The sequence below is a fragment of the Mycteria americana genome, chromosome 1 (assembly GCF_035582795.1).
Source record: "Mycteria americana isolate JAX WOST 10 ecotype Jacksonville Zoo and Gardens chromosome 1, USCA_MyAme_1.0, whole genome shotgun sequence".
Lineage (NCBI taxonomy): Eukaryota > Metazoa > Chordata > Aves > Ciconiiformes > Ciconiidae > Mycteria > Mycteria americana.
The window spans coordinates 118,547,992-118,573,024 of record NC_134365.1 but is presented as its reverse complement, the minus strand read 5'-3'; the positions used below and the strand labels follow the sequence as shown (position 1 = coordinate 118,573,024).

Genomic DNA, 25,033 nt, shown 5'->3' with positions numbered 1-25,033 from the left:
TCGAGCCGAGTAGCAGGGACTGCTGCCTGTCTCGAGGCCATTTGTGAAGGGGAGAGGGAGCAGGAGGAAGGCACAGTCTATTTTAACCTTGCCTTGCTTGTTTTGTCAGGATGAAATTACCATGAATACAACTATTTGAATTTATGATTTTTTTAACCTACCCTTTTCTGCCCGTGAACATAAATCATGTCCTTTTGCAGCCTCTTGTTTTGCCACATGAGACAGTCCTGTTGTTTTTGCCTCTCAGAGTGAAGCTCTATGCTTCATTGTGTCTGCCTTGCTTTTCTTGAAGGTAGTCTGGCCTGTATTAACCTTTGCCACGGATGACGAGGATTGCGCATGTTATTCCAGATGAGGTCAATGTCTTCTGTGGCAGCATTCACTCCTGTTTCTGCTGGGCAAGTCCTGCTTGGTGCATCTTTTGATTACGTTTGCTTTTTTGTCACTTTTATCACATCGGGGGCTTATAGCCCTCTGAGATCAATACAAAAGGTCTCTTCTGTATTGTGACTTTTGCTAGCTTTGTGTCATCAGCACAAGTCACTGGTACATTTTTTTCTTTGCGCGTCATCATTGAAAGCATTAAAAACCTGGTCCCTTGAGCCAGACAATTCTCCTTTCAGCACAACCTCTTTGCAAAGTTTCTTATGCATATCATAATTCCCATGCCAGTTTCGTCATCTTCAGCTTAACTAGTAGTTTCCTGGAAAGATATCTTCTGCCCTTTCCTCCCCTGGAAAATGGGTCATCTTGTTGGAGAAAGAGATCAGAGTAGCGCGCCACAATCCATATTGCATTTTATTCAATTTCCTATTTCTTCCCATGTCGTTCCCTGTTCTGTCTCCCAGATGTGCTCTCCAGCCTCACGTGCCGTTCAGGCCAGACAGATGGGTATGTCCTTGCTGTGAGCACTTGTTCTCCAGTCCCAGGCAGGATCCTGATCTGTAGGTTTTAACATAAAAATTCTTGTCCATATCCCTGTGGTTGCTTGCACTGCTTCTCTCATAGCTTTGGGATGCAGATTCAAAACTCCTGCTGACCAGCACATTTTAAACTCTTTGAATTTTGCTCCTCAGATACCTCAGACATGGTGATTCACATGCCTTCCCCCCCCATGCCCTTACTGAAAATGAAGGCAAAGCATTCATTTTATTTTGAGGCCACACTCAGAGCTGACGGGTTTCAGCTTTCCATCACGAAGCTACCTTAGCCTGACTTTTGATAGTTTTGGCTTTTCCTCTCAACAACATTTGCTGATCCGGTCCATTTCCCCACTCTGTGGCAGGGCTCCGTGCTCCCTGCCTGCGTCTTCCCGGGGTGGGGGCTCACCCCCAGAGCCCCAGGGGTGTCTTCTCCTGGGATTACTATCCCTCATGGGTTTTGCCCCCTCTTAATTAAAGAAACAACACCCAACGTGTGGCCTTTGGTGTTGTGTGTTCCTCCCGCAGGGGAAGAGCTTTCAGCAAGAGCTATGTCAGGAGATGTGATGTACGAGTTGTGACTAAAACCGGTAAACCCAGATAAACTTAACTGCGGTACAGATACGTCTCTGCGATGGCGTTTGAGTGATCAGGTTCTGTCAGGACGTGCAAGATAAAATCTGAGTGCTTAATTTAACTTTGACAGTGGCAAGCTGGTACAGACCAGCCGAGTTTTGCATGAATGTTTTCTCTTTTTCTGCATGCTGGAGAAACGGCGAGGGCTTATACTATGGTAATGCCAGGCTGAGAAACCTGCTCTGTTGCGGTCGGTATCTTCACACTAGGTGAAAACAGCAGCCATTTGGTCACATGCTCGCTTGTCTCTCCTCCCAGGCTCTGAATAAACAGTAGTTATAATTCCCAGTGTCGGGTTTTGTGAAGCACGTCTGCCTCTTCACCTGGGGCTCCTTTTTGTTTCTCCCATCCTCTCCGGCAGCCCCGGCGGGAGAGTTCAGTGCAGGCTGAGGCTGGCAGTCCTATTGGTGGTCCTATTTTTTGGCCTGGGTGAACTCCTGTCTCAAGCATCTCCGCCTTGCCCTGTCCCACTAACATTTTCCCCTGGAGATGCCAGAGCAACCCGGCCGTGGCGTCGCCGACATGCCAGGCAATAAGCTCTCTTATTTTCAGGAGGCGTGGGATGTTTAACATGTGCTTTCTGCCGGGTAAACGTGGCTTTCCTCTTTGGAGTCACCCAGTGCCCTTTTAAAATGGGGATATGGCCGTCTTGGGTCTTTCTGCAGTGGATGAGAGCTCTATATTCACGCTTTGCAGAGGGGAAAGGGCTACGGGAGGTCTCCCTGGCTTGCCCAAGGTGGCACAGGAGGCAGGCTGCCGGGCAGGAATTGAGCCCTGCTCTGCAGCGCTGCAGCTGCTGGCCTCCCCATCCTAGCCCGGTGCGGTGGCCCTGGCAGACAATTTTGGTGAAGACTGAATCTTGCGAGGTACTGATTTAAAAGTAGGAGCTCACGGAGAGAGATGCTGGTACCAAAACTTCTGCAAGGCATGCTATAAACTTAAAAGGATATCCTCCGCTTCAGTCCTTTTCCTTATTATACTTCCCTTGTGGCCTTGTCGCGGAAGTTGTTGTTACTTTTATATCCTTTCTACTAATTATATAGCATACCTTATAATGCTTTTCTACCTTAGTGAAGTACCTCATTCTCCATCAGAGAGAGTGTGACCAAAATGCGAAAGCGACTCTGATCGTGCATTTGCCTGAGTTTTTATTTGCCGCCTGTTTTTCCATAGACCTCTCAAATCCCTCCCTGGTACTTAAGTCGGGGTATCTAAAATTAGATACTTGTCTTCATATCTCAGGCACCATCTTAATGATCTGTGTGAGGTCTTTGGCATTGCTTGAAAATCAGATTACTTACCTCTGTGCTTAAATGAGGATATACACTAAATACTTCCTCTCCAATTCTCCCTCCCCCAATTATCTGCCTTAATTTTTTTCCACAACATTTTAATCCTTCACATCCTGCCTGCAGTGGCTCCCTGGTCACTCAGGCCAAGGGTTTCAATTTTTATTGCCGGAGACTGTGGCGCTGGGTGGTTCTTCCGTGCGTGCACAGTCCGCCGTGTCCTGCTCCGCTTCTGCCTCCTCCAGCTGCCCATCCTCGGCTGCACAGTGAGTGCTCTGATGGATCCATTCAGGGCTCTCTCTCCTGGTCTGAACATTTTCTTGTTACTTCTAAATAAAGTTTTTTTTAAATGCATTTGGCATGTCCCGTCCTCATTGTGTACCAGCAGTTCTCTGCTCATTTGGCATAAGCAGAAAGCCCTTCTCAAGCAAAGTGTAATAACAATAATGCATAACCTTAAGGTAAATAAACAAACCGCACCTTATTTTTATTTCAGCTGCATTTTGGACATTCTTTTTCTTTTTTTAAGTAACACATAAATGCACACGCAGTCCTTGTAGCTACCTTCCTCATTCTCATCCTCCATGGAGGCCAAGTGGGCTCCTTCTTCCCTGCAGCTCCCTCCTGGCTTAGCGCTGCCTGCAGCTCCCCGGAGTGGGTTGTAAAACCCCTCCGCTTCCCAGGACGCAGCGTGCGAGCTGCTCTTCGTCTGCCCCACAGGCTCCAGGGAGTTGCCCTTGTGGCTTCCGATAGATTTGCTTATGTCTGATGATCTGAAATTAGAATCCTTTCCTTGCTTTGCCGCTTTCTGTAAATGTGTAAAACCTTGCAGATTTCCCCTAGGGAAGAAAGGGGGATTTTCCCACCATTAAAAATAAAAGGGAAAGGAAGGAGAAAGACTTAAAACACCTTCAGGTACTTGTAAAAATGATTAAAAAACAAACAAACCCACAACAAGTATTCACATCCCCTCGTATAAATATAGAAACCCTGAAGGGGGGGCTTTCCCTTGGGCTACCTGCTATTCTCTTCCATTAATTTATTACCAAGGCCCCACTGTGCTTTGTCAGTGCCATGTTTCTGGTTTTGTTTTCTTTAGCTGTGATTTGGGGATGGTTGACTGTTGGCTGTTTGGAGGTTTTAGGTCTCCTGACGGACCTTCCTCCCTCCCTCTCTTTTTGCCCTTTCTTCCCTCCGTTAGACATTCTCATAGGTGTGGTGCTACAGCTGGAGGAACAAGGCTTCCCACATCTTTCCTTTATGAGTTCTCCCCAAAGAGAACGTGGGTTTATTTTTCTTTCCCCTCCTCTTCATCTGGAGCGATCATCCAGCATTGTTCTCCTAACCGTGACAGACACAAAGGTTGTGTGTTAGTGAGGCAGTTGCAAAGAGGTTTTGCAATTCCGGCTCTGCTGGCCAATCCTTGCGGACCTGCGGACGGTCCCCCCAGCCTTGTCTGGATGGTCATCGGTGTCAGACTCTGGTTTCAGGAGCAGCTGTTCTCTTTGACAGGTAGTATAAGCTGTGGTTGGTTTAAAACTAATTTTTTTCTCAAACGAAAGGTTTCTATGACATTTTATATGTCATAGAAGGAAAACACAAAAAGGAGCATGTTTGTAATTTATTTTCACTGGTTTAAAAGTCAACCAGCTTCTGCAGTCCACTAGAGTTGGTCTTGGAGCTCAGTGTCGTACGTAGTTTCAGTGACTACACTGAGAACGGGGAAGCTTGGAGCATTTCTGAATTACATTTCTGAACCCATGCATGCACCCAGCCCCGTCACGGAAAGCCCTCTCGGACAAAGATCTGGGCATAGAGCAGCCTCTATCCATCCATCCACTCACCCACCCATCCATCTCCTGTGGGTTGCAGCGTTTCATTTTGTGGAGGGCAGCCCAGGGGTATGGGATGGGGAGAGCCAGAGTTGTCAGGGTACCAGGACCCTGGAGCATACTAGAGCATTTACCTTCTTCTCAGGGCAGGTGATCTGATAGATTGATTTCTGCAGTAATTCATATTAACTAGTGGTAATAAAGGCTAACAAAATGTGGCCTCCAGGTACAAATAAAGGGCCTGATTCTCCATTTCAAGAGAGAGGATCGAACACTGGAGTTACAATGGCATGAAACTGGGATGGTGGGTGGGGAATACAGCCCAGAGCCACTGATTAATATTAAATAGTTTCTGTATGAAATGACTACTGCTTTCTGTCTATGTATATACATCCTGATGGTTTATGGTAGAATTACCGAGGGCCTCTCAAAGCTGGATGCAGATTTGCTTAATGACCAACTGATCTCGCATCTGCAGTTGCATTTGGAATCTGACAAAAATGATGCATCATAAGATCAAAAAATAAAAATAGAATTGAAAGAGAGCTGTCGTCCTTCTAGCCAACTTTTCATGTTCACTGGACAAGGGGATATACTTGCATGCTAATTTTTCCTTGCTGGAAAGGAAGGGTTCTGCTTTGAAAAGGAGGCTTTTAGAAAACCACAGCTTCCATATTTTTCATCCATTAATGTTCACGTCAGGTGTCCGCAAGCAAAAAGAAAACAGGTGTGCTGGTTTTTTTTCCTCATCTCTTGGCATTGCAAACTCCTCCCAGCATGTGAAAGTCAAACCTCTCTTTGCTCTACCTAGAATCACAGGTAGCAGATGTGATGAATAACAAGGTGCTCCTTTAATATATTCTGCTTCCTAACTATGCATTCATTTAATCCATTCATGGTGGTTTGCTGCGAGCTTCCTCAGTTTGGATTGACTTAAGTTGCTGTGTGATGAGCCCTGTGGGAACCCCTTGGCCTGATTTTTCAAGGCGCTGTTTTGCGGCTATGAAATAAATACAGCTGTGCTACTTCCAAACCTTCAAAGAACAAGAGGAGTTGCATTGACATATGTAGACATTGGCATACATGCATGCATACATGCATCATAGATGTATATATGTGTGTGTCTGTGTATGCATGTTTGCAGAAGACTGAATATTTTGTCTTGAGCATGGAAGTTTTGAAAATCTTTATCTAACGTTTCTTTTTCAACAGGATGAACTGTTCCAGGTGTGATTGTTTACAACTGTCCATCTACCCTGAGAACAGTTAGTGGGAGTTACTGGTGGTCTGAACATGCGGTCAGCTTCCCCCTCGGTCAGGGTCCCCTGACACAGCAAGTGTCCACAGGAGCAATTAAAACGTGTCCTGTGTGGGGAAGGGCTCTGTGCTGGAAGCAAGCCATGGGGCTGTGCTCGTGTTTGCTTCTGCCTTTCCTCCTGATGGAGGAGCATGGGCATCGCCTTTTGCTAAGACCCTGTTGGAGGGAAGTTCTTGTCCGAGGCTGCTTCGGCACTGCAGACCCCCAGAATTTCTGCTGCGGCAGAGCCTGGGCTGTCGGGGTGAAGCGGAAAGCATGGGGGCGAGGACCGTTCCAGTGTGTATTAATGGCAGACAAAGAGAAGTATGAAAAACTGATGTTCTTCTTGAAAAGTATGGCTTGGTTCGATTTGGGAAAGACTCTCCAAGTTGTAAAAGTTAGTAGGAACAAATCTTTTCAGGAAAGAATCCGTGGGTACTGATAAATCCTTCTCTGCTGGAGGAGCCGCGTGTGCACGGTACTCATCTGTTCATGGCAAAGGATATTGCCAGCCCTTCTGATGTACTAGAGCATAGTGAGGATTGGGATAATCCAGTATACAGTTGTAAACAACCACTTTGGATCTTCCCACCTTTTCAACAAATGAGTGCAAGAAGAAGAATGATTTTGGTCGGAGGAGCACAGGCAGTGTGGGGAGTGGGCGATGTTTTAGTTGGTTTCTCACAGAAGTGACCAGAGTTCTCTTCAGCCTGGAGCAGATTTTTCTGAGTTACAAACTCCTCAAAAGCCGCTTCAGGATGGAAAATTGGATAAAATGCTTGTCCGCATCTGTTTTTTTCTTCTTTTGGACAAGTTTTCTGGGGCAGCAGCAGGTGGATCTGAAATAAGATAGTCGCAATTCCTTTTTCTTTGGAGGTGAGGAACGCACATTGCAGGGTTGCTCGTCGTGCGGTGGATGCAGGTGGAAAGCCTCTTGCCTGTAGGACCTTGTTTGTCAGCAAGATTCCCGTCTTGCAAATTATTGGCAGCTGGCATGGTAATGAGTCCATTTCAATATAAATGAGCTTCATTTTATTAATTTCTGCCAGCTCCTGAGCAATTCATGAACTGCTTTTCAGATCTCAACCAACAGCTTGGGGGAAGAGGGGGAGGTGGGGAGCGGAGAGGGGAACATGAAGGAGGAGAAAGAAAATGAGAATGTTTTTAATTTAGAAAGGAGCCGGTGACTCTCATCGCTTTTGAGAATCCAGCCAAGACTGAGGATCACAATTTCCCCACCAAGCAGCTCTAATAACATGAAGGGCATCAGTAATCTCTTCCAAGGTTTTTGTTCCTTGAGATGTTTGGAAAAGTTTATAACTCTCAAAATTCTGCATGCAGTGTTGAGTTGATGTTTCACTGCTGGTGTTTGGCTGGGAGAAGGGGGAGCTGGGTGACTTGAGAGCTGGCTTGGACAGAGCACCCAGCCCTCCGGTGAGTTTGTGGTTCTTGGTATCTCACAGGACTGGACCTTGAGCTGGCCTACTTGCAAGGGAGCTTGCCAGTGGTATCAGGCCAAGAAAGGGCTGGGGTTTGGTACCCACGCAAGTGCACACATGTGTGTAACTTGAGGACTATTCTTGTGACTTGTCTTAGGTCTAAATAGGTGCAGACTGGTCTCTTGTATCCCTGCCTTAGTGAATGCAATTAACCCAACGATCCTTTCACTGTGCAGAAAAATGCATGTAAATGCTCTGCCCTACATGCCTGATTCGCCCTTGAAAAATGTTAATGAAATCCCTGCTGGGATAACCGCCCTTTTTGTAAATTAGACAATCTGCGCAGAGACATCTCCTCTGAGGTCTTCCAGTTTCGGGCCTGTTCCCTGGGCAGTTGGGTTCCCCCTTGCTGCCAGAAGTTAAACCCTGGTTTACGGGAAGGTGCCTTTCTTGGCGGTCGTCTTCGGACACAGGTGTGGTTTTGGACCTGAGATTTTCCAGCCCTGCCTGAGACAGACCGTCTTCAGCAGGGGCATGTTAATGTCTATGGGGATTTTTATCGTACAAAGTGGTGCGAAGAGGAACTCTCCGTGTTCTGTAGTTTGGGCTGACGGCGCTTGACTGGGTTTTTCATTTATTCTGCCATCATCAGATTTCATAATTCGAATTTAAGCACAGCATTCGCATGTGTTTCTTAGGTAAGTAATGATAACAGGACCTGGCAGAAGACGTCCTCCTGTATAGCCGTTCCTGCTAACCCTTTGTCTGATTTTTTTTTCTCCCCTTTTTCTCCCCAGGTTTTTGGCATATAGTCATAGACTCTGACGTGAGAGTAATGGAATCGCTGAGTGGCAGGTGCTGACAGCTTCTGCAGTCCCAGTAACTGTTCATTTTGGTATCATTTGCAATTCTGTACCTCTAAATGCCACAGCTCTCTTGGGGAAGGTTGCGCTGGATACCAGTACTGCCTTGGAAGGTACATGTGTGTCCATATATTTTTATTTAGGAGTTTGCTGTGTTGTGTAATGGTTCGCGGGAGGGGAAGGATTGGATAAGCCGCATGCGGTTTATGGTTACACCCGTTTAGCAATACAAAGGCATTTGAATGGCTATCAAGCAGCTACTGATGACATCCCTTCCTCCCTCTCTCCTCCTCTGATTTGAATTGCCTGCAGGGCCTTTTTGGAGTCCATCCCGTGCTTTAACATATGCAAGAGCGGCTTACAAAAAAGAAATGGCTGGTTAAAAGGTTCTGATTTGAAGACAATTAAATATGCTGCTGGAGTTTCCGAGAAACTCAAAGGCTTAGTGTGGAATTTCAGCCTCTCTCTTGCCCTTTCGAAAAAGCACATTTTAATTACAATAAAATGTGTATGTTCACACTTGGTTATTAGTCTTGTACATTTTTCTATGTGGTTCTTGTGAGTTCAGTAAAAATCTTTGTTGTTGGCTGGCAGATTTTAGCAAAAGTTTATTTCTGTAGGCTCGTTGCTCGCTGTGGATTTAATCATTGTTCTGGTTCTCACAGCCTTCAAGCTCCACTCCAGGAGAAAAATACAGATTTGTCACCAGGCCCTCCCACTAGAATCTAATTTTAAATTTGCAATCTGTTGTCTTGCGAGGTGCTTCAAATTTGGTTGGAAAGTTAACATATTTCAGATTTTCTTCTGGAATCTAAAGGCCTAACTTTTTGCATGGTTGAGAGTTAGTAACTTAGATTTAGTTGAAATGAGTATTTTGGTTTTGTAATTATTTTAAGAAATATTTAATATCAGGGGAAAGGGAAGATAAAGGAAAATGACTGTTTTCAAAGAAAAATATATTCTTTGATGGGGCCGTCATCAGTGGTCATCTAGAATGTGATTGTCTTTATGTGTAATCTAGAATGTGATTGCCTTTATGTGTAACCATTTTATATAAGACTCACCCAGCAAAAACTCAGCAGTTCAGCTAGAGTTCAGGCTGTCTGTCTAGGGTAGTTGATGTAGGGAACACTGTTTTTTCCAAAGCTTTCCTGCAGAATTTGTGTTCTCCCTGCTGATACCATGATGTTGATACCAATCTTAAGTTTTGGGTTTAAAAAAACCAAAACAACTCAAACCCCTGTACTGTCTCTTGACGTGCAAGCTGGCTAAAAGGTGACTTTCCTGGCCCCTTGAAGACTTCCACAATTTTGACATTTTCCCTGCTCTGAACCAGTAAGGAACAGATCTTCTGGGGAAGAGAGCCCTTTCCCAGAGCAGCCCATAGCTCGATGGTCAGGCCGCCTCTGGAGGATGTGGAGGAACAAGTTGCCACCCCTCGTTTGCCTGACTTGGGCTGCAGATACCAATCTTGATCCGCGTCTTCGGCAAGCAACTGAGTCACCGAGCTGGTGCCTCGTCCAGGAGACGTGCCTGTCTCCCCGCTTTGGTTTTCAAATCTCTCCCTCTTGGAGCAGAGGAGCCTTTCATCAAAAGCGGTCTATTCCCATGAAAAGTTTGGGTTTTGATGAATCAACATTTTCTGCTGAAAAATTTCCAACTAGTTCTGCTTGCAGTGCATGGGCTGTGTGAGCTAATCTCTGCTAGCTTCAGAGAATAATTCAGAACAGACTTTTGACACATCGCAGTCCTTGGCCGAGCGCGACAGACCTGTTTAAAGCATCAAGATGTGTCACACTTGATTTATGTTGTATCCTGGTGGTACCTTGATAGGTCTTTAATGGTCACCTTTGGATTCGACGGGTGAGCTAACAAGGGGAGCCTTTGTCCTACCAGCATTTGCGTGCAGCTCCCATTAACATTACTCATTTTCTTAATTTGATACAGATTTTTTTCATTGAGTGTGCTAAATTCAGTTAAGCCGTAGACAGGCAGCATCTGGCAGTCGTAGCTGCAGCAGTTTAAGACGTTTCTGCCCCAGGGTGTCTGCTGCTGCCCCTGGGAGGGGGAGGCTGGGGCTCCCCTCCCCTGCCCAGCGCCCGCTCCTGCTAGCCGAGGATGCCGGCATCTGCTTCAGTGTGAATTCACATGTTTCAGGGCTGCCTTTCCGCATCTGTCTGAGCTGACCTAACAGCTCATTGCTGCCAAAAAATGGGGGACATGCCACTTGCTGTCCCCTCTTCCCTGGATCCTGCGTTGTCCTCGAGCCATGCTGCCCCGTCCTCGCCCGGCTGTATCCCCAGACGGGCGCCCTTGTGCTGCCTCTGGCACGTGCCAGTTGAATTCACTATCCCAGCAAAAATAAACTAATATATAAAGTATTTTTTTTTCCTCCTCTCCCCCCCCCCCCCGGCTTTATTTTCTGCTGTTTTAGTGGACTCAGCTGCATGAGCACCTGAATTGGTGGAGAGTAGCTGGTGGAAATGCTCAGTCAGAAATGCAGAGGGGAGGCAAAACTGGGGGTGAGAAGGTAGGAAGGGGGTCCCTTCCAGGGGGAGCCATTTGTCTCAGGCGCCCCACAAGTGGGCACCCTCAGCTTGACCCGCTGGGGAGCCCTTCGAGGTGGGCTCAGCCTGTTGTGCCCCTCATCTGCTGGCATCTGGCGGGGGACGGTGACAGACTGTGGGGATGGCACCGTCTTGCATCGCTGCAGCTGGATCGGCTGCACCGTGCCCGCTTGCACCCACCGCGCAGAACGTGCAAACCTGCAACGTAACGCCGGGGGAATCGGTGGCTGCAGGGTGAGGCCTCTTCAGTCATCCTTCCTGGGTGCAGGAGCGAGGTATGGGCTAAGTGCCGGGATAGATAGCCGTCTGCGGGATTTGCAAACGCGTCCTCACCTAAAGCGCCAATCCACGGAATGAAAAAGGGACAGCTCTTCACTTTGAAGTCTGACACTTCTTGCCAGTATCTAGCAGATACTTCTCATTGTGTGAAATCGCTCAGTAAACATTCCTGCCGTCTGCGGAGAAAAGACTTTCCTCCTTCCATGAGAGTGTTTCTAGCGGCGTTATTTCCTCACGGGACGCAGCCCGAGCTGCTGCTCCTTTCCTCGCCAAGTCATTTGTGGTTCTGTTACTTTTTGGCTGGGTGAAATTTTGCCCGGTGTGCATGGAGACTACATCGAGGTGGTGGCACAGGGCTGCTTTCCATAGCCACGCTGCCCGGCGTTTTCATCAGCAAGTGTGCCTGGCTGTGTGGCGTGCGGGGGACGCTCCTGCCCCTCGGCAGCTCTGTTTCTGAAGGTAAAGAGCCACTCTTCAATCATTCAGGGCTTCAAGAGGACTTTTAAAGCTGCTCTTTCTCCTTAGGTAGGTACTGAAGTGATGGCTGCATGGCTGGAGACTGGGGATAAATGATTGCATGCTCTGATGGGCTTTGCAGCCAGTGGAAATCCTGTTGAATGAAAGTGTGGTTAGCAAGAATCTCAGAATCAAAGTAGCTAAAAGCATTACCCCGAGAGGGTTTCTTTTGCAAGATGGGGAGTGTTGAGGTATGGTTTTAGACATCAGTGTGGAAGACAAAATGCAGGTTTTGTGCTATAAAATGTTTTAGAAGCAAAAGCTAGCTGACATTTGTTTTTCAGTCTGGTCCGTATCAAAGGGCTGTAGCTTTTAAGGAATAATAAACCCTGTCTAGGGATTTATAATGCTGTCATTTTTTTTAGATTAAAACCTGCCCTCTGCTCAGCGCATTTATTTTTCTAAATGATACATGGTAACCAAGTCTCATGACAGTCAATGGGAGTTCAGCCATTAATTTCAGTAGACGTAGGGTATTTCCTGCTATAGTTTACTTGACATGCGGTTATCTTTATTTTAGATACAGAAATGTCCAGATATTTATGGAAGTGCCTGTTGCTGCATCACTGAACAGATTTTTAGCTTCAGACACGACCTGCTTAGCTGGGTAGAAGAGTAGAGAAGCGCAGTCCTCTGACTGTGGTCAGAAGTATCACTGCAGAAGTTCAGCTCCACCATATGCACCCAGGGCAGCCTACGGCAGAACTGCTGTGCCTGCATTTAGCACAATTGATTCCTCACTTTCTGTGTAATTTATGTACGGCTAATTCAGTTCCGTGCAGCAGTGATAGTGTATATTTAGATAGCGAGGGAAAATGCACGATCACATTCATTCTGCCAGCATCTGGCTCAATACCCATCGGCACATCCTGTTAAAGGAGAGGAAAGTGCCCCTAGAAATGAAAAACTCCAGATTATTTTACTGTCAGGGCAGCTTTTTTTTTCAACCAAGACCAATACAAATACCTCAAAACGAGGAAATTTTGTCTTGGAATTTCTGTTCAAGATTTATGGACTATTTATCTAGATATAATTGTCTTGTGTGTAATTCAGGATCTCCTATTTAATTTTGAATGGCCATGTACTTTAACATTTACTTTTCTTGTTCTTCTTCTTGATCTTTGGCCAATACTACTGATAAAATATTTCTGACATTTGTTGAGTGAGATCACACAGACCTCAAAGTGTTTTCCAAGGTTGAATCCAGATCATCACTCCCATCTTCTGGATGGGAAACCTGTTTCACAGCGGGATGTGCACAACTGAATAATGCAGGAGGCTAAGTACGGAGATGGGGACAGAAACCCAGTCCCTGCGTTCCAGCTCAGTTTTCTCTTTGCTAGATCAAAGCACTTAGATCTAGCTATCTGCTTCAGAGTGAGTAGGAAGGAAAGGTTATTTTTGTATAGTCTGAGTCACTCATGCTAATTTATTTTTCATAATATGGCTTTCTTGTGTGGGGCTCTCTGTACCTGCTTAATGTTGCACTGTTTTTTTGTTCCAGAAATCAAACCTATCATTAGCTCGCTGCCGAACAGTTGAATTTGTACTTTGCTATTTGGTGCTTCAGTTCGCAGTTCCGGGCAAAAAAAAAAGTGAAATCTCAGATAAAGGCGTATATCCATCTACTTCTTGGCATCTTGTTACATGCAGATAAACAATAGCTATTGATTTTTTGAGTTTGTAGTGTTGGCTGGAATTGCGAAGGATTAGCTAACACTAGGAGTCAAGTGAATGTGTGCAGAGCTGCAATTGCTGGTGCACTTTGGTGGTAAACTGGCTCCAGTTCGGACCAAGTTTCAAGGTTCAACCGTTCCCTCTTCTACCCTCTTCATGTACACCAGTATAGCTATGGTCTGGTGTACATACCGATTTAACTGAGTTGTATTTATAAGTTTGCTGGTACAGTTGCTGGCTCCCTTAATTAATTCTGTGGGATTAGTTGCAGCTGTTAAAGCACGTCCTGCCAGACCCAGGGGAAGCTGTGGTGTAGGTTTCGGGACAGGTTCATTAAAAAAAAAGGCAAAAAGCTCTTTTGGGTATACTGGGGCATCTGTGTGTCTTCTTGCCTGCGTGTTTGGTTGCTGCCTTTAACGGTCCCCTCTCTCTTCCCTTGCAGACTGTGACACCATGGGAAACGCGGAGAGCCAGAGCGTGGAGCACGCCTTCTACGGAGACAAGCATGCCGGCCTGGGCCGCAAGCACACTTCCCGCTCGCTTCGCCTTTCCAATAAAGCCTCTCGCCGGACACGGCACGCTTCTTCCGGAAAAATTATCCACCGTAACTCAGAAGTGAGCACCCGCTCCAGCAGCACCCCCAGCATCCCCCAGTCCCTGGCAGAGAATGGCCTGGAGCCCTTTGCCCAGGAGGCCAACCTAGAGGACTTTGGAAGCCCCATCTGGGTGGACCGTGTGGACATGGGCCTGCGGCCCGTTTCCTATCACACCGACTCCTCCGTCACCCCCAGCGTGGACAGCAGCACCGTCCTCACTGCTGCCTCCGTCCAGAGCATGCCCGACTCGGAGGAGAGCAGGCTCTACGGGGACGAGCCACCATTCCTGGCGGAGGGCGACGGGAGGTCACATCGATACGCGGCCAACGGGACAAACTTCATGGAGACGGCCAGCTTCAAGAAGAAGCGCTCTAAATCGGCCGACATCTGGCGTGAGGACAGCTTGGAGTTTTCACTTTCTGACCTCAGCCAGGAGCATTTAACGAGCAACGAGGAAATCCTGGGCTTGGCCGAGGAGAAGGATGCCGAGGCCACCCGGGGGACGGAGGCCAGCGGCAGCCCCCAGCCCCTGGTCACCTGCCAGCGCGCCAACTCTATGAGCGACTTGTATTCCCCCAAAACCCCGAGCGCTACCGTCAATGGCGGCCCACGAAACGCCTTTGGAGGGTACTGCCGGAATTTGGTGTCCGACATCCCGGATATTGGGAGCCATAAGATGGCATCAGTTACTGCTGAGGATGCGCCTTCCTACAGTAATTACAATACTCTGCCCTGTAGGAAATCCCACTGCCTTTCCGAAGGGGCCACCAACCCACAAATTAGCCATAGTACCAGCATGCAAGGCAGAAGGGCGAAAACTACTCAGGTAAGGCAGTTTTCTTCTATGTAAAATGGAAGCGTGTGGCATTTGCTAAGCTGTGTCTGTAGGTAAAGATATTCCAGGTTCTTCCAGGCTCTGTTTTCCTTCAACACCCCCTTTCCAAGAAGAGGGCCGTATCCAGGAGAGAGCTGAAGTAACTGCTCTCTGGAGATGGATTGATCCCATCACTGCTCCCTTCCCTATCTGCAACTCTGTTTGGGCCTTTTCCACTCTTCACTGCTCCTGGAAAAGACAAATCTGCATTTGCCAGCTAAAGATTTTCCTGCATGTTTTGCAGTGCTGACGGTGCCTTTTTTCCAGGGTAGCTGCCAAAACCGATCACTCGGGGAGCTCGCGTGTGTTGGTTGTGTTTCCCCTCTCTGCCCTCCCTGCCCCGTCACCCTCCCCTGCCTGCACATGTGCAAGCACTCCTCGGCTCTCATGGCTGGAAGCAAAGGAGAAACCTGCGAGTGTTTCCTCTCCCCTCCACCGTAAACACTTGCTGGGCTGAAATTTCACTCTTCTAATTAGCTGACGTTCACATTTGTGCAAAACATCACCCAGAAACAGTGCTGTCCCCTTGCAGGAGACTGCCAGTCCTGCAAGCTGCGGTGCTCACCTGCTGTGAACTGAAAAATGATGGGGGATGGAGATATATGGAGAAGATGCTGCTTCTGCTAGCCAGGGAGGACGTCATACCCTTCATCCTTCATCCTTTTAACAGACAGCACAGAGCCAAGATGAGCTTTTCTGTCTGGTGCCCCTCCCACGCTCCAAACACCAGTCCTGTGACCTTTGCTTTGACGGCTGCTGTTGGGTCTTTATTATGTTTTGCCCTGCTTTTCTTGGCTGTGTTCTGCCTGATTGAGTTACACAGCACCGCCTTGTGCTACAAACAGCAATTCTGCTTACAGTAAGTGGCAGACTACTCTCAGAGGGGGGAAAAAGGAGCTACAAATCCTGCCCACCTGTACAAGCTGCGTGTGGCATACATGTTGTGGGCATATTGCGCTCAGTTTAAGTTCGTTCGGCTGGCTTGCTGGACCTTCTCAGTGGTCCAGCCACCTAATGGAAGAGGCTGGCTGTGGCGTTTTTTACATGCACTATTTTCTAACTGTGGGCACCAGCTCAGAAACGTGGCTGGAGGACACGGACAGAACGGTCTGACGGCGCAGGTCAGAGCTGTGCACCAGATTGCATGCTTCAGCAGCTCCCCTGATTTTGTTGCATGGTTTCTCCTACATGTGCCATGCAGCGTACACACACCGTGCCGCATGACCCAGAAAAAGAAAAAAGCGGCATGTCGGAGGCCGGCAGGCTCACGTCCTGCTGCCGGGCTGAGCTGTTGGCAAGACACCAGCTTTAGAGATACCAGGCTGGGCAGCGTGAGTCAGGCAGGTTGCAGTGTGCCGCAGAGGAGGTGTGGGGGTGTGGAGGGCTGTTGGAGGGTGAGAGGAGCGTGTCCCCCTCCATCGGCTGGCACTGACTTGTGAGAGCTGATGGGAAGGGGTTGCTGAGTGACTTACTGGCAGTGCTTGATCTGTGGAGATAACACTGCTTCTAAATATAAAAATGACATGCTATAACAGATGCTGCAGCGTCCCACAACAGCAGCTTTGTACTTCAAAATCAGCTCTTTATTTTTGGAGGTATTTTTACAGTGCGAGTGCAAAAACCCTTTGGTGCTCCATCAAGGCAGTGCAGGATAAAAAGCAAGAGAACAACAACAACAAGCAAAAAAAAAGGATGTTATTTGGCAGCCTTGAACATAGCAGCTTTCATGAAGATTGTTAGGTGCAACTGCTGCCTCCAGCCCTCTTTCAAGTGTATTTAAGAAAAAGAGAACAGTGTTGCTGGTGAACAGCGAAGCATTTGTTTTTCTTCTTGGTGCCTATCTTGGCATTAAGAAGATTACTCTGAGGCACTTAGTGAAAGTCACGAATTTGTGTAGCATTTTGCAAGGCCTCAGCTATACCCAAGGAAATCACTTTGTGGGGCTGGTTTCACTAGATATATCTCCTGAGCTTGGAGACGGTGGCTATAAGGAGTCTCAGCAGTGATTATTACCATGTATAAATTCAACAACATTAAAGCTTTGGAAAGGTCAAAAATCCTTCCAAGTCTTTAATCCTAGCAGCATACAGTAAGTATAAGATACTTGTCAGCAGTGAAGACATGTTAGCCCAAGCCTACCTTTAGCAGGCTTAGGGAAATGGCTATCATTACGTGTTTGATAGAGCGAAAAGGAAGTCCAAATTTGCACGCAAAGTAAAAGGACTAGTTCCTTGGTGAACCTGATTAGGTGGCTTTGGATGGGGTGAGAGGAGGGAAACTACCAACCTGTCTCCGAACCAGGTCCTCAGTCCAACAATATCTCAGCACTTTGCACATCTTTACTCGACACCCCTGGTGCGAAGTAGAGCGTGATGCTTACCCTACCTGAGACCGTGGCAGCTGAGATGTAGAGCTGATGGCCTTCCTGCTTTGCTGTTAATGTGCTCCTTGGCACTGTGTTAGCCTGTACCAGCTCGTACTTCGTCACAGTTTGGGGAATTTTGTTTCCCTCTGCCCTTCCCAGTCTTTCAACGCTTTCTCAATGGGCCTCACGCTCTTGATGACCACCTTGAGCATTGCCCCAGAGCCTGTGTGTCCTCATGCTGTAGAACATTTCATGATATAAAAGCAATTTGGTGAACTGGGGCAAAACTCTATTATTTTTTCCCAGCCTTTTGAACTGCCTCCCCCCATCCTGATCCCACAAAATAATAGTTATGTCTTAAGGCTGCAGGGCACCACACAAAGGTGACCCAGGGCCAAGTGTAACATGGTGTTGGACGCGGTTTTCCCTCTTGACCTCCAGGCCAGTGAGCTGTCACTGTACCTGTGTTATTTAACAGTGCAGAGGTAAGCTCCCTTGTTCAAAGTCACCTAATTGAGCCTCATAGCCAGGAGTGAGATTTCTGTCCAGATCACTGTTGCCCATCCTCACAGGAATTTGGTTTTGTATTTGTCAGTGGGGTTTTTTCAGTTTTTGGAAAGTCGTAGCTGGGATATTTGCATGATTTTTTAGTCTCACCTGCCCTGATGCTAGAAATACTGAAAGGTCCTGATGACCGCCTGTAGGTAGTTTTTGACTAGTCTCGTTCCCAAAGAGGTCCCTGAAAGCAGGAGACGCCGAGCGCAGGGTAAGTCCGAGACCACAGCAATGGGCTTGTGCCCTTGTGTTTGATTCCTGAATCCAGCCACTGTTACATGCATGTTCAACTATATGTACATCATCGTATTTTCTATACAGGCTAAATTTATTAGAAATTGTCAGTAGCTGTAATTTTTGTGGTGTGCTGACCACTGCTACTGGGGAAACGCATCCTTGAATGAATCGCAGAAAGGAGATGCCAGAATCATAGCTGTACGTGTTTTGTTATAATGCCTTATCCATGGGTTCTTTACAAGTATGTGGTTGTTGTGGTTTAGCCCCAGCTGGCAAATGAGCACCACCCAGCCACTCGCTCGCTCCCCCCACGGTGGGATGGGGAGGGAGTCGGAAGAGTAAAAGTGAGAAAACTCGTGGGTTGAGATAGGAACAGTTTAATAGAGAAAGCAAAAGCTCTGCACACAAGCAAAGCAAAACAAGGAATTCAGTCACTCCTTCCCATCAGCAGGCAGGTGTTCAGCCATCTCCAGGACAGCAGGGCTCCATCACGCGTAATGGTTACTTGGGAAGACAAACGCCATCACTCCGAATGTCCCCCCCTTCCTTCCTTCTTCCCCCAGCTTTATATGCTGCGCATGACGCCATATGGTCTGGAATAGCCCTTTGGGCAGTTGGGGTCAGCTGTCCCGGCTGTGTCCCCCCACAACTCCTTGTGCACCCCCAGCCTACTCAGCCAAAGGCCTTGACTCTGTGTAAGCACTGCTCAGCAATAGCTAAAACATCCCTGTGTTATCAACACTGTTCTCAGCACAAATAGCCGTCAAAAATCCAAGGAGACACAAAACATAGCCCCATACTAGCTACTATGAAGAAAATTAACTCTATTCCAGCCAAAACCAGCACAGTGGTTTACATTAAAGAAAAAAAAAAAGAAAAAAAAATCTCCCCTTTCCAAATTTAAACCTTAAATTGAACTGTGGGAGTCACTTTCCACTAATTGAGAAGTAGAGCTTTTTAATACTGGAGATACAATTGTATTCAATATGCACAAGTGATTAATATTCACAGGGTGGCTTTGGGGCACCCACGCAGCAGTTCTGTTTTTCGTAACATTTTAACATTAAGGGTTCAGATCTGCTGAAGTGAGACTTCCTGGAGAGCTCTGCTGGGATCCTGTTTGGCTTTTGGAGCTGATGTGATGTAGGTGGAAAAAGCTTAATTGGCTGACATTTTCACCCATTTTTGCTTGAAGGGAGACAAGCTCCGGTTGGATACAGCTTGTTCTGACTGTGGGTCGTGAGATCCCCCCAGGATCCTACAACCTGCTTGTTGGGATCCAGATTTTGTGAAATGGCCCTGTTGTGTCCTGCTTGCAGCTAAACATCTGCCTGCGGGAGACTCACTCCTCCTCCGGGTAGATGTTCAGAGGCAAATGTAACCACATGCTCCCCTGCTGTTACGAGCCCTAACTGAAGTTTCAGGAGGGGAATTAGGGAATGGAAACCTTGAGATACGGTTTTGTGCCACTTCCAAGCCCGTCTTGCCACCTCCTTATTCCATGTTCCCCCTCTGTGGATAATTTCTGACTGCTCTAGACCATTGAATGGGGGGATATAGCCTCATGTAGGGCATGACCCTCTTTTGACATTTCAAACTCCGCTACAAGGGTAGTCAGGTGAAGACATCCTGCACGTACAGGAGGTATTCTGGTCACACAGCAATATCTGCTTGCCAGGCCATGGTGCCAGCAGCGTGTCTGTTCATCGGTGTCTGCTCCAGATCGACATGAGCCAGCCCTACCTGATGCTAGTTCTGGCCCTGCAGGTCCCGCTCCTCCCCCTCTGGTTTTCGTGATGGCCAAGATGGTGATGGCAGTGGCCACCAAAGCTGGAGACCTCCACGAGCTTCCAGTGCTGGTATTTGCTTTGTAGAGAAGTCATTAGGAGTAGTCCCTAGGAGGTGTGAAGCTATGGCTGGACTGTCTTTTCTGGGGGAGCGATGGTATTTTACAAGCAGTATTTAGAGCATGGTGTGACTCCTGTGTGCATTAAAATCCAAAGAGACACAATGGCCAAAGTGTTTCTGCATGGTCAACCACTCATGTACGAGAAGGGTGACTTGTTCCTCTTTGAGCTTTGTAGCCCAGTCTGTGATTTCTTCCGGAAAGCTCAATTCCAACGTGAGTGTTACAATGGTGCGGTCCAGGTTTTTTACGTAACTTTTGAGAAGGAGCAGCAAGATGATGTCCCTCAACTCTGCAGGGAAAACAAAGTTTTTTTACAGTGTCTTCAGTCCAGTGTTTGTTGTGAAGCTGAGCAGGGGGAGACTGAACAAAATTCCTGCCCGACTGACTTGGAAACTGCGCCTCCTTCAGCGCCAGCCCCAGACTATGTCCTTGGCGCGTTAAATCCCCTTTTGTCCGATTTTCAAGTTTATTGCTATTTTTAGGCCTCTGTAGGTAGCCTGAAGGAATTTGGGATCTCAAGCCTTAAAGAAAAAATCCTATATAAAAAAATTTTGCAGAATATGCAGGGGATGAAACCAAGGTTTTTGTGGGAATTAGATCAGGATGTACACAGAAATGGGTCTAAAAATAGAATATCTTTCCAGTCGATACTATTTTTTTACCATCTCAGGGAATTTTATAACAGGTTATAGTGTTTCATTACGTTCTGTAGGATGGCTAAACTCCAGAGAGCTGTTACTTGTTTTTAAGTTGTGTAAAACTTTTTCACAAATGCTTTTGTGGCATAGAGGATATAACCTCAAAATGTAAAAGGGCCACACTGGGTTGGTCACATGAAAGCACCATCCAGCCCAGTACCTTGTTCCCCAAATACCAAGAGCCCAGGAAAAGAAAGAAACGGGGAGAGGAGGGGGTGAACTTTCCTTTAGGGCATTCTTCCCGATCCCAGAAAATTAGCGATTTGAGTCTTCCTGAGCGAGGAATGCATCCAAGAGTGTTGGGTTGACCTGTCCCCCATGAATTCTCTTTTCTGAAATAATTTTCTCCTTCTGGCTTCCACTGCATCCTGTTCACTCTCTGTATAACACTTGTGACCTTATAGCCTGCTCTTATAGTCCTCCTTGGTCATTGCTTTTCCAGGCAGAGTATCTTCAGCAGCTGAAGCTCTGCTCCAATTAAAGTAATTCTGTACATCTCAGGCTGTAGTCTGGAAAACACGGCTATTTTCAACCTAACAGATTGACCCTGACCTTTAATCTTAGTTGTTTGACTCCAGAGGGAATCGAGGAAAGAAATAAAGACAAAGCCGTGTGTCATTAAATTATAATTAATGACACATAGTTTAGTAAGTGCCTAAAAGGAAGATGTTACGGGTTTTCTGCTGTAGTGTGCATCTCACTGATTCGAGCCCCTGTTGACGAGCCCCGTAGTGCCTTTCAGATGGAGGTCGTTCCCAAGGTCTCTGATAGAGCCTGAGCTGCGCGCCGAATCTCCAAAAGCTGGAGATCCTCGAGTTGGGCGGTTTGGCTCCGGTGACTCAAGGGGCTGAATCCCACTGGAGAGCACTGGTCAGCCGGTCACTTTGCTGAGCCTCCAGGCAAACAACCCTATTAAAACCAAAAACATCTTTGTTTTCAGCTGCAGGGGACCAAGTTAAAGGAAGGGGTGGAAATGGGCTTGGGGGGGAAGGGGTAACCACTCATTTTAGCATCAGCCTGAGCTTGCACCAGTGTAAACTGCTTGTGAATCCACATCTTGGGTCCTGCTGGCTGCCGGTGCTGGGGCATGCAGCAGCCAGTGCGGCAGTTCTTAGGGGGTCTGAACGACCAGACCCATTTAACAGCTAGAGCCGGTGAGCTGTTTATAGCCTGGCTAACTGGAAGCGGATTCAGTGTGAGCCTGGAGGAAAGCTCGAATAGAGGGCTTCAGACCCAAACTCGGAAATCTTCCCTGCTCTGTCACGAGGCTGCCCTTCCCAGATGGACGAGATTAGATCAGGTATTGCCTATTCAGGATATTTTAAAGTAAATAGCAGTCACTCCTTTCAGAGCACACGACTCTGCCCCAGTATTATCAGGGAAAGGAACATGTGAAAAGGAGTGTTTTGGTCTTCGCTGGCAAATATTTTGATACTCTTTCCAAGATCTTAATTTGTTTTTCTTCCTTCTCTCTTGGTCTGAAGCCAATGGAAAGCAAATCAGCAATCCTCATATCTTATCTAGCTCCATTCAGGCATGGTTTTTGCAAACAGTAGGACTTTGTCATTTATACATCTGAAGTGCTTGTACCATTGGCAATAATTGTATTCTCGGTAAAGCTATATACACTGCATGTTTTTAGTTTCACGTACTTTCCACTTAAAAATCATAGGCAGGTTGCCCCAGCTGCTTGTTTGCCTGGCTATGTTTACTTAAATGGATGCAATTTGCAGTAGTGATCCTTTCCAGTGAAGTGCTCCACTGAAACATTTCTTTTCAGAGAGCTTCAGCATGTGATCCTATGACTAGTCATCATCCCAGGTGGCAGACATTTCCCTGCTCCCTTAAGTTAGGTGATTGTTCAGGTGAACACCTCCCAGATGATATGTTTTGATTTCAAGCTGCTGTTCTAGCAGCTTTCCTCCTTTCCCACTTCTACCCCCTCTGTTACATTTCTCAAGAAGAATTGCCTTTTCTTAGCACCAAGCGAACTAAAAGTAACCTAACCCTGTATTTTACTTCGAGGATTTTGGTTAGGCATGTTGCAATTTGTTTAACTTGAGCGCAGTTAGGCTGCTTGCGTTAGTTTATGGTTAGCTCAGTCCCTCTAGAAACTTTCTGCATCTGGGTGGTCCATTGGGATGAAAGCAAGGTAAATTTGGGGGGATCCTCAGCATATCATTTGGGAATGGAGGGATTAAACACTGCAGTGCTGAAAAACGGAGACTTCCTCCCACTGCTGGGGATGGAAAGCGGGCCCAGACACCCCAGATCTGTGCAGGTGTCAGAAACTGTGTGCAAGGACCATGCTGCAAGAGGCTTCACTGGATTATGGGTTGATTCTCATTCATGCTATTATATCCTTTAGCACCCCTCAAAAGTTAGTGCTACAGCCAGGGAAAAGCAGGTGTGCTCAGGTCCCATGGTGGTGCTTCATGCTGTTTCCTGCTAAGGGCTCTGTTGTCCCTTGTGCATTCTCTCACAGGCTTGGATTTCTCTCATATTATTAAAAAGCAAAATCAAAACACCCTTCCCCTTCCCTTTACCCAATACTTTAGCTTTTAGGGATGCAAAACTAGCTTTCTGAATATGGACAGATTGCAAACTGATGCCACAACCATCGTGAGTCAGTGAAGAGCTCTGCACAGTATCTTGGAGAGAAGGGTAAAGCTGTCCCATGTATTTCCCTGAGGCTTTATGGGGGATAGTTTCATTTTCAACATTTTCTGTCTCACAACTGGCAAGTCCTCCAGAGCTGTACTTTCCTGACTGCTGCAGGAGTCCCTGTGGGTCCATAATGATGCTCTTTAAGGCATCTAAGTCAGCTAAGAAGACCAGGCCCCTTGGGGAAGCATGGTGGTCTACAGAGATGATCTTTCTGGAAGGGCCCAAATATTAGCTGGAACACGTCTGGGGAGTCAGTGAACCAAAAATGTTCCCAACCCCTGTGTTAGAGGCACCAAGCTAACATGATAGCCATGTGTAATGCTGAGGTAACAGCCATATACATCAGTCTGTCTTGCCTGCGAAGGAAACGGGTTGATGGATGCTTGATACATTGGCGTTTGCTGCCTGCCTGTCCCACAGGAGCAAAGTGGAGGTACATCTCCTTCCCATGTTCAGGCATCTTCTGGGTGCCTGGCACCCAGTACCTTGTCTGTCTTTCCAAGGTGCCAAATTACACTGTACAGTATTCACCAAGACAAATTCACAAAGGAATTCTGGAACCAAAATCCACTGAAATCCATTCCTTAAGACTTTCCCAGGGATTATTGCCCAGAAACCTGTGACTGTGATTCATCCTTTCATAATAAGAGTGAAGCTTACTGCTAGGAGAAATATCTAGAGGTCTGGACTAGTACCTTTTTTGTTGAGAGTAAATTTGATCTCAGAGAACCATGGCCAAAACCTACTTGCTTGTTAGACCACTCTGAGCAGCTTTAATAACACATATAAGGGTTTGGGTTTTTTTTACATTTCGACTCTTTCAGACATCTGAAGAACTGTTGCACCAGCGTGGTGAGCGCACAGAAGTAGGAACCAAAGCTGCTTGTACGTATCAGTATCGATCTCTTTGAATTCCCAAAGGTAACAAACCCAGCATCTCAGTCTGGTATCCACATACAAATGGCAGTTGGCTTGTAACTGTGCCTCACTGGACTTGGGAGCCCTCCTAGGAGGTGTAAACAAGACCCAGCCAATCCAACAGAAAACTGCAGTTGGCCCGTGTTGGTTTGTGGCTGTCAGTTTAGTTCTCCAAAGCCTGCTGTAAATCCAGTGCATCCTGGCTAGTTCTTGTATAGTACTGTCCTGTTGTATGCAGGCCTGTAGATATCTTCAAAACCTTCTTTTGTATCAACTCCCAGCATCTGGTTGAGGGGCTTTGTTCGTTGCTGCGGTGGCAGATCTCCTTCATGTCATTATTATAATCCCTCTGACTTTACAGTGAGTTATGTGGACACGACTCAGTATGTTTGTAACAGTCTTCAAAAGTGTATTCCTCCCAGACAGAACGAGCTGTGGAGTTGCTTTTGTGTTTCTCCATTGCAGGTTTAAAACCATTTCTCCCACTCAGGTTTCAGTTGCAATTTATGATTTATCTTTGCTTCTTTGAATGTTTTGACTCTTTTCAAGACAGATAAGTCTTCTAATGCATTCATTACCAGGTGTTAAAGTTACTCTGGAGAAAGGATTTAATTTTGATTTGGAGCAAGTTGTACCTTAAGAGACCACCTTGACTATCAAATGATGGTAGAGTCAGTACTGAAAAGAAAGGAAAAACACTTACCGGGCCAATCTTTTTCTACATAGGAGCTTCAAAGAGACGCCAGGCACATAAAAGCATGCAAACCATCAGGCTGCTTACCCATCTATTTTAAATGTATTCTGTGGTGCTTGCCTAACTAGCAACCAGACAGGTTATGTGCAATTTCAGGATGTTGCTGAATGTGAACACCTTATTGCTCTGTTGCTAAACTGGACGG

General features: G+C 46.8%; 1 protein-coding gene across 13 annotated transcripts in view; it reads left to right on the top strand.

The window, feature by feature from the left end:
* The window catches only part of TIAM1 (TIAM Rac1 associated GEF 1), a 194,372-nt gene that overhangs the window by 95,395 nt on the left and 73,944 nt on the right, over positions 1-25,033 (top strand). For 7 of the 13 annotated variants that reach the window (XM_075517289.1, XM_075517281.1, XR_012777875.1 and 4 more), the window contains 2 exons: positions 8,211-8,389; positions 13,758-14,737. In XM_075517289.1, coding sequence (XP_075373404.1) covers positions 13,769-14,737 — 969 coding nt within the window. In that variant the 5' untranslated portion in view covers positions 8,211-8,389; positions 13,758-13,768. Of the gene's footprint in view, positions 1-8,210; positions 8,390-13,757; positions 14,738-25,033 lie in introns of those variants that run through there. The other 6 variants (XM_075517327.1, XM_075517310.1, XM_075517318.1 and 3 more) reach the window with 1 other exon arrangement.